Consider the following 8,679-nt stretch of genomic DNA (forward strand, 5'->3'; position numbering starts at 1 on the left):
AATAACTCACCTGTGAATTTTTCAATAAAAATATAGGTAATTTTGTTCCGGGGGTACTTTTATTAGATTTTGAAAATATGACCAGTAGCAACTTTTATGTGAGGGATGAGAATAATGTACAGGTACAAGTCCTATTGCAGTGTAACTATTGCAGTGTAACTCTTCCTAGAGCAGAAAAATCAAAAAGTCTATGGCGGTTGAAAAAGGATTTATTTGTACTAAAAAAATAGCCGTGTTACACATGAATTGTATAAGTTTGTTTGTTGTGGTGTTTTATTTACATTGTATATCATTGAATTTTATTTTGAAACAAAAACACATTTAAGCACCAGTTATATTGTTAAAGGCTATGTAATACTATGTACTTACAAAATATAATTTCAAGAAATCAGTGAATTTTAGGTGGGGCAACCTGAAATCCTGACGGGCAACCTAGCTTTCTATCCAGGTTGCACACCGAGCAACCTGGCTCAAAAAAGTATTTCGCACCCTGATGTGGTGTAAATGTCTTTAGGTTCCTGAGACATTTCCAACTGTGCCAAGCTTCACAACTGTAACTCAAGGCCTTACACCAACATATACTGTCCCAGTATGGTATATCCCTACATCCCTTCTCTATCTCAGCCATAAGAAGCTCTCTGTGGAAAATCTCCAGATCTTGGAGTGTATAGGATCGCTCTTGACCTTGTAGCTGGTTTGTCTCTATTTCTGAGACCTCGCTAGGGGAAAGTTTGATTCATAGGAGTCTGGGTAAGTACCTGCCTTGTAAACGTTTTGGCGACATGCCAGAAATCCTATTTTCTTCTACTGGTAATCAGTATAGGGCTGACCAGGGCAGGTCAATCTGTCTTCATTTGGCTGCAAGAAAGGACTTGATTCAAGTGTTCTTTTTTGTATGTTTTGCCAAGCCACAATAATCTATATGTAAGACTAGTAATAATAAACATATGCACATCTGACTATACTACCATTCCTGAATTGATAAAAAGGCATGTTCCAATCTTTGTTTCAAATCATGAAGAGATAATCAATTGTCTGCTGTATGCAGTTCTTAGCCTGAGTACCTGCCTCCGTAGTGACCGCTGGCTCAAGAAAAATTTGATTGCTAACCACGGAGCAGTGAATTTTTTTTGGAGCCAGCGGTCACTACGGAGGCTGGTACTCAGGCAATGCAGTTCTTGCTTAAGTCAAGATACAGCTTTTGATAGATACATTGTAGTTCTAACATGTAATGTAGTATGTATGACTGGGGTAAAAGTTAAGTCAAAAGTTTGTTGCATAATGATTGCATTATGTACAATGTATGGCAAATAACATGGAATATTAACAACTACGAACTATTTATACAAGTGTACTTATCTAACATCAATATTCAATACAATAGTCATGATATAATGGAATAGTATGTTTTACATAGTTATAACACAGTTTCTCTGTTGCATAGCATTATATAATATCATGTATTGGCTAAGGTAGACAGATACAGAGTCAGGGCATGATAGAAGGATGTGTAAGAAGTCACTGCTACAGTCACAAATTGATAGCTTGAATGAAAATGTCTAGGTAGGACGAAATGGTGAGCGGGACCTTACGACAAGGTTGTGTTGGAAACTTGTGAAAAATATAGATTTACAGATTTGAAAATGCCATTGTTTTGTACAGGTGCCATCTTGGTGTTACAGATGCAGCTAGCTATTGACATTTACCTGATCCTCCGTCACATTGAAACATTGCTTTGAGCATATTACTGTACATATTACTGTAAATACATTTTGTTCATAAGGCCACACCATTTTAATTTCTGGGTTAACAGAATTTTTAAAAAAAACGCTAGATTGGAAAATCAACTGGAAAACAGAATCTCAGACAGAGGAAAGTTTGTACTTTGGTACACACAATTTCAGGGAGAGAACAGGGTCAGTTAGGTGCAAGTTTTCACCCCAGCCTTCTCTTTTCATGATTTTTTGTTGTTGCTAAAATTGAAAAAAGAAATCTGTTAAATTGGCGTGGCCTAAGGACGTAATTTCACAGTAAGGGAGCAAAGGAAGCATTTGCTGTGTTTTGGGCTTGTAGAGTTCATTATAGAATATCTGTATTTACTCAAGGTGTGATGGTTTCACAGTGGAAAGGTCACAACATAGAAAAAAAAATGAAAAGAAAGTAAAACCATGCACATATTTCACAATTTACAGTAGCACATCCATCGCATTTGGAAGTAGTAAGCCTGTACCCTGAGGCACACAGGCATGGTTTATGTCCAAACCATTGCTCTCTGCACACACAAAGGCCAAGTTGTTCCCTTCCAGCCGGACAGGAAGTCAGCTACCTTGTGCGTATTGTTTACACTGAACATCTCTGGTGCACATCTGTGCATAGATATACTGTAGAGTGAAAGCTGGGCTGTCTCCAGCTTTGAATTTTTTCCCGTCCGACTCATTATTTGGGATCTTATTAACTATCATTGTTAACTGTGTCATTTTAAACATTTTTATCAATTTCATGCCATGAAGTTCAGATTTTTTTTAAGGACGGGGTGGGAGTTTGTTCCATCCCAACAAGAAAATTTCCGTCCTGGGACGGAGGGATGGGTCCTGGACTTGAGTGAAAGGCACTACACGGGTGGTGATGGAACCACCACAGTCTGTCTGGTTACTAGTAGAGCATTTCGTGTGACATCATCTCAGTGTCAGCCGCCATTTTGTTTGTTGGGATTGCATATCCGGTAAACCGCCTCAAGGCATAACACACCAGGTTTGTACTGAAGAGTACAAGTTGCATATCTGGACAGATTTATTTGATCCACTCAGTCCGGTAAGGACGTCAACGGGACAAGTCGGGACCCAAGCTTCAAACCCAGGACCTCTGGGTCCTGGGCCGAACACCCTGTCATTACACCACCGTGACGCCATGTTCATATCCATACTTGCATTTCTGTAACTTTCAAGCTTTTTCGGACGTTTAAAGATTTTCTGACCCTTCCAAAGGACCGCTTTTGAATGTCTACAAAAGAATATCAGAGGAACACAAAAATGCTCTGTGTATACTTGAGCTATGATCCATTGCAATGCAAATAGGGACACCAAGAAGGCATGCAGCACCTGCCTGCCTCATTGGTGTGCAAAGTGGGTGAAAACGCTTTATACTAGCACTTTAAAAAGATGGCCCTTATTGATGTGAATATGTTATTCTTAATCATCTTTTCCTTTCCTATGTTTATACAGGGAGAGTCTGGAGAAAGGCTGGGAGCTGATGGCCATCTGCCTGACGTTCTTCCCCCCTTCCCCCAAGTTCCACAGTTTCCTGGAGAGTTATGTCACTAAGAACCAGGACCCTATCGCCGACGTCATGGTAAGGTTATGGGACTGGACACACAGTTGTTGTTGTTGTTGTTTACATTGTAGTGCCTAAAGGCACATAGGTCTATTGACATTCTAAAGTTCAGTAGATCTAAGCATATTCCGATTATCATGGCAAATGTAAGAATAGATTTTAATATTTTTGTCTAGATTAATGATTTGTGTCTAATCAATTACCAGACTAGTGTAACTATGTTGGTAGGTACCTAATATCACTTAATCTGTCTTGCATGCATCTTGCAAGACTCTGTTGTAACTAAACATGTATAACCTGGTTACCTTACTTACTTGTTGTTTGTGCAGAAACTGTGCTTTGAATGCTTTGTATCCTGTGTGACGTCCTTATTTTTGTGATCGCAGCCGTCTGACAGTAACAGTAACCTCTAAACTGTTGATGCTGCGGTAGCCGCATTGCCTGATAGTGTGGGACTAACTGTGTGAATAACCACTGCTCTTTGTCTCCCCCCTCCCCCTCCCCCTCCCTTGGAGGCAATGACCCAGGTGGTGTCTGTTCTGCCTGTACTGCAGGGGGTCCCCGTCACCAAGTACGCCAAGATCTGCGGCAAGCGACTGGAGCGCATCTTCAAGTCGGGCGCGCGGCACGGCACCAAGAAGCCCTCCTTCGAGGAGATCAACCAGTCCAGGAACACCATCTTCAACCCGTCCATGTTCGGCACGACTCTGGAGGAGATCATGGAGATGCAGAAGGACCGTTACCCTGACTACACGTTGCCGTGGATACAGACCGTGTTGTCCGAGGAGGTCCTCAGGCTGCAGGGCACGGAGACGGAGGGGATATTCCGCGTGCCGGGAGACATAGACTCTGTGAACGAGCTGAAGCTGATGTGCGACCAGTGGCAGTTGCCGGACTGCGACGACCCCCACGTGCCCAGCTCCCTCCTCAAACTGTGGTACCGAGAGCTCGCCGAACCTCTCATTCCACACAAGTTCTACGAGGACTGCGTTGAACACTACGAGGACGTAGAAAAGGTGTTGAACGTTGTGAACTCCCTGCCGGAAATCAACCGCCTGGTACTCAGTTATCTTGTACGCTTCCTTCAGGTCTTCTCCGCACCGCAGAATGTGACCCAAACGAAAATGGACGCCAGCAACCTGGCCATGGTGATGGCCCCAAATTGTCTGCGCTGCCCCTTGGACGACCCCAAAGTGATCTTCGAGAACACCAGGAAAGAGATGTCCTTTTTACGCACACTGCTTCAGAACCTGGACACCAGCTTCTTGGAAGGGGTGCAGTGAGGCATGCTGGGAACTGCAGGGGACTATGGGTGAACGTTGTCGCCAATGGGTAACTCTTAATGACGAAGTACCTCGATTGTGAAGATATTTAGAAGCAATTGTAGTGTAATTATTATAAGTCTTACGGAGGGTCGACCAGGTGTGATCAGTAGAAAGGTTGTGAAGGAACAAGTGAAAGACACAAATTCTGGAAAGCAGAAGGAATAGGAAAGAGAGGAAAGACAAAGGAGTAAAAATCATGGTGTAACTGTGGGCGTCAAGATTGTGCTGTCAGACATAATGTCAGCCGCTATGTCGCCCACACAAACGTTGAAGTTAATTAGCATAAGTTGATACGTGAAAGAATAGAGGTTTGGAAGAACTGAGTGAAGAAAAGGATCTGTATTATGTACTTACGACTCACTATAATTCAAAGCTATCCACTGGCATTGCTTTCTGGTATAACTCTTTTTCCATTTCAAGTATTTTTTCTGTGAAGGTTTCTATGAAAAAAAATTAAGTTACTCTTAATTGAAAATTTATGCTGTATAACATGTTATATTGTCAAGGCAAAACAATGTAATTCAGTTAGGAAGATTACCCCTCTGGTACAAATTGAAGGTTGGTAAAATGATACCACACAATTGTATTAAAGGAGGTATGATTTTCCCTCGGATTTGGTTTATTTTTTAGATTAGGCTGCGGCACAGAGCGACAAAGCAAAATCAAAGTTGCCACGAGAGAATTTTCTTTCTTCACACAGTTCATAAGGCAGATCCTTTGTCCTAGCTACAGTTTTATGGCATAGAACAAGTTGTTATGGAAGACATGGAATGATGAAATATAAGAAGGCACTGATACGGGTTCGAAGGTGGTTGAAATTTCTTAAAGAGTCCATCTTGTTATTGTAACAAGGAGAAAAAATGAAGACGTTAGAACTTAAGTATTTGTACATAAGAGTGTACAGACCAAGATTTCAACATTACGTTAGTGAAGTTTAATATGAAGAGTAGTTGTAAGAGCACACGAAGCTGATCTTGTACATAGCAATTCAATGTGCATAGGCATAGTTATATGTAGAGTATGAATGCTTGGTAGATGTAGACTTGCATTAATGTTGATACAGTATATGTGCACTGGTTGCAGATTCACGAAACTTTGTAGTGACCAGGTCAGTTCCACATGTAGCTGCATATCTTAGAGTGGCATTGAAGTGTAATCATAATCATGTCTTAATGAAATTTTTTAAAAGTAGAACATGTGGTCGTAAAGCCACAGCACTTACAAAATCTACTTTTCCAACCCTGGGCAAAGACTTAAATCATGCAATGCTGATTGAAGACTCCTTTCCTGGGGTGTCCAGAAAATACTAGTGCAACTGTTTACTTACTAACTAAGCTAGCTGTGACTGTAGCGTGATAGAAAACAAAGCTCTGCTAAAATTGACTCAGAATCATTGATGGAAAATTGGTAAACTTGACAGATTTGGAATATCAGGTTTGTGTACTAATGGTCGGAATCAAAAGTCCGGCAAATTGTGCTAAGGCTAAATTTTCAGACAGATTTATTGTGTCAGTGTTGTTGATAATGTCCTTGCCTCTCTGAAACTATCGAGACAAAAGTCAAGCTATCCAGTTGCAAACTGTACATTACAATGCCATGATCAAACCACTGATGGTACTTACAATGTATTCCGATAATGGCCTTCCTCATTTGTTATGTACTTATCCTGCTACTAGCTATTGCTGCATTGATTTAGGTAAATGGTGCTTGTAAGAGATGCTGAGAAGGATATCGACACAATTAAGAGCCATCTTTCTTAAGTGTAATGTACAACTTCATTGTCGAAGTGACTATTCATTCAAGAGCGTACAGAAATTGACTTTTTGGTAAGATTTCATTTACGATACAATCGTGTAACCACAAAATGCTTTTTCAATATCTAATTCTAAAGTTAATGTTATCTCATGTAGGTTCAAAGCTAACATGGTGCAAAATATACCATTGTAGTTGGTCATGATGGAAAGATTGTTGTGTTCCTTGCAGTGCCAAAGACTGCCTACCTTACTTACGCCACATGCATTTATGCAGAAAGCTTCTGGTCTGTGTTGTGTCTGCATTTTGTTTATTGACAATGACTTATTTCAGAAGGTAGAAGTGTTACAAAGATTTTGAAAGTTGTTGCTCCATGGTTGCCAAAGTGGAAATGCCCCCCTCCCCCTTGGGAGGTATTTAATGGTGTTATGTTGCCCCTATGTGTGTGCCATAATGCACTAATGTCTGGACGTACAATTAATAATTCAAGGCAATGGGCATACCCATATCTTTAGAAGCCGGTACATGTCATAGACTTTGCTAATTGTGATTATTATTCTGGTGCAACTTAATGCATATATGCTTCATCATGTCCCAACAGTTATGCCAGTGTTGTTGATTTTTGTTTACCACTACAAGCTGAAAATGAATGCTGGCACTCGAGTGTATGTTATGTCCACGTGTAACCTTGTACAGTGTACTTAGTTACAAAATTTATATCTTAAAACATATTCTGCTGCAGCAGAGACTTAATGTGTAATATGCTGTATTTTTGTTTCATTTTGTTCCAAAGAATTTTCTTTCAAAAATCATATCAAGCAAACACTGAGAAGTTATTTGTCAATGTTTGCAAATTATAGTTATTATTTTCTATATCAGTTAAAATGCTATGTAGTGAACAAGCTTCTGTTGTTTTTGTATGATTTTTGTATACCTCATACAATTGTTTTGAATGAACAAAGTTGTAAAGGTTTAGCAATCGGTGTAAATGTCACCCTACCCACAGAATGTAGCAAAGTGCTGTTGGTATTGTGTGATTATCCAACTGCAGCATTTGCCCAACAAGTGTAGATTATCAATACAGCAACGCCATCTATCTGCCAAGTACAGTACTGCAGAAACTATTGTCTTCACTTGAGACAAGGCATTCCATATGAGCTTCTACCCAGCTAAGAGTAGGGATTGCAAATAACTAACGAAATGCTTCCATACAAGAATCTGAACCTGAGAAAAGAACACCTTTTTTCTTCCTCTCACACTTTCTTCACCCTTTACATTATTACTTCTCTGCTAATGTTTCATTTTTTTCAATTCTTGTAACATACAGAATATTCATTGTTCACTAGTACTTAATCATTGTCTTTCTGCTTTGGTACAAACTGGCATGGAACATAACATTTCTAGTAGCAGGGGTAGGGAAATGAAGTCTTTAAAATGCCTATACTTACAATAAGTTACATGTTGTCAACATTGTACTTGACTACAGGAATACCACAAACCAATGTCGCAGTAAACGCTACTATATCTTCTTAACACACAGCAACGGATCCACTGTAATGGTGGCCTGTAATAGTAAGTCTGACTGGTATAGAGACAAGTCCATGTAGCGGTCTTCTGGTAACAAGCTGTCCTAAAGTACAGCTAGACGAGAGTAGCCGCATCTATCTGTACAGGTTACGTCCGTATGAATTGTGCATGAGTTCCAAACAGGTCTCTGTCTGGTACCTGATTCTGGAGATTTAATAATTTGTCAAGTACTTAACAATAAAGTGATGAAAAGTGCTCACATCATTGCCTCCTGGTGTTCTTTGTGATGCTTGTCCTTAACGTTAAATTTTTTAGAATTTTAATATGCTGTGTTTTGCATGAACATAGTTTAGACAAAGAAGATCACTAATGATCTGTACTAAATCTTAGTATTTTGATATAAGATATAAGCCTCTGCTGACAGATGAATGAACAGAAGTCTGAAGAATACATAAATAGAATGTCAACTGTACAGATTCCAAACAGTTCAAAAGCGCCTCCTAGTAATTCAAAATATTATTGCAGTAACATTTGATTGGCGTAATGCTACAGAAATTATATTGATTGCTAGATGTCACTATTGTCATATAGATGTCAATTTCTCCAAATAGACAATGAAACAGTCTTCTTTTTACACGGTACATTGTACTTTTTGGGACTTGTTGATCCTCATCAGACGTCCCTTACGTAATATAGACTGTTGCTAGTCGAAAGGTTGTGTGAACACCTCCAACTGTGTCGGTCC

At 39.8% G+C, this 8,679-nt stretch overlaps 1 protein-coding gene across 1 annotated transcript in view; it reads left to right on the top strand.

The window, feature by feature from the left end:
- LOC136448153 (rho GTPase-activating protein 39-like) overlaps positions 1-8,193 on the top strand; it is a 36,618-nt gene extending 28,425 nt beyond the window's left edge. The window contains exons 3-4 of the mRNA XM_066447324.1: positions 3,222-3,348; positions 3,846-8,193. Coding sequence (XP_066303421.1) covers positions 3,222-3,348; positions 3,846-4,613 — 895 coding nt within the window. The 3' untranslated portion in view covers positions 4,614-8,193. The remainder of the gene's footprint in view (positions 1-3,221; positions 3,349-3,845) is intronic.
- Positions 8,194-8,679: the final 486 nt, after the last annotated feature.

The sequence above is a fragment of the Branchiostoma lanceolatum genome, chromosome 14, assembly GCF_035083965.1.
Source record: "Branchiostoma lanceolatum isolate klBraLanc5 chromosome 14, klBraLanc5.hap2, whole genome shotgun sequence".
Taxonomy (NCBI): domain Eukaryota; kingdom Metazoa; phylum Chordata; class Leptocardii; order Amphioxiformes; family Branchiostomatidae; genus Branchiostoma; species Branchiostoma lanceolatum.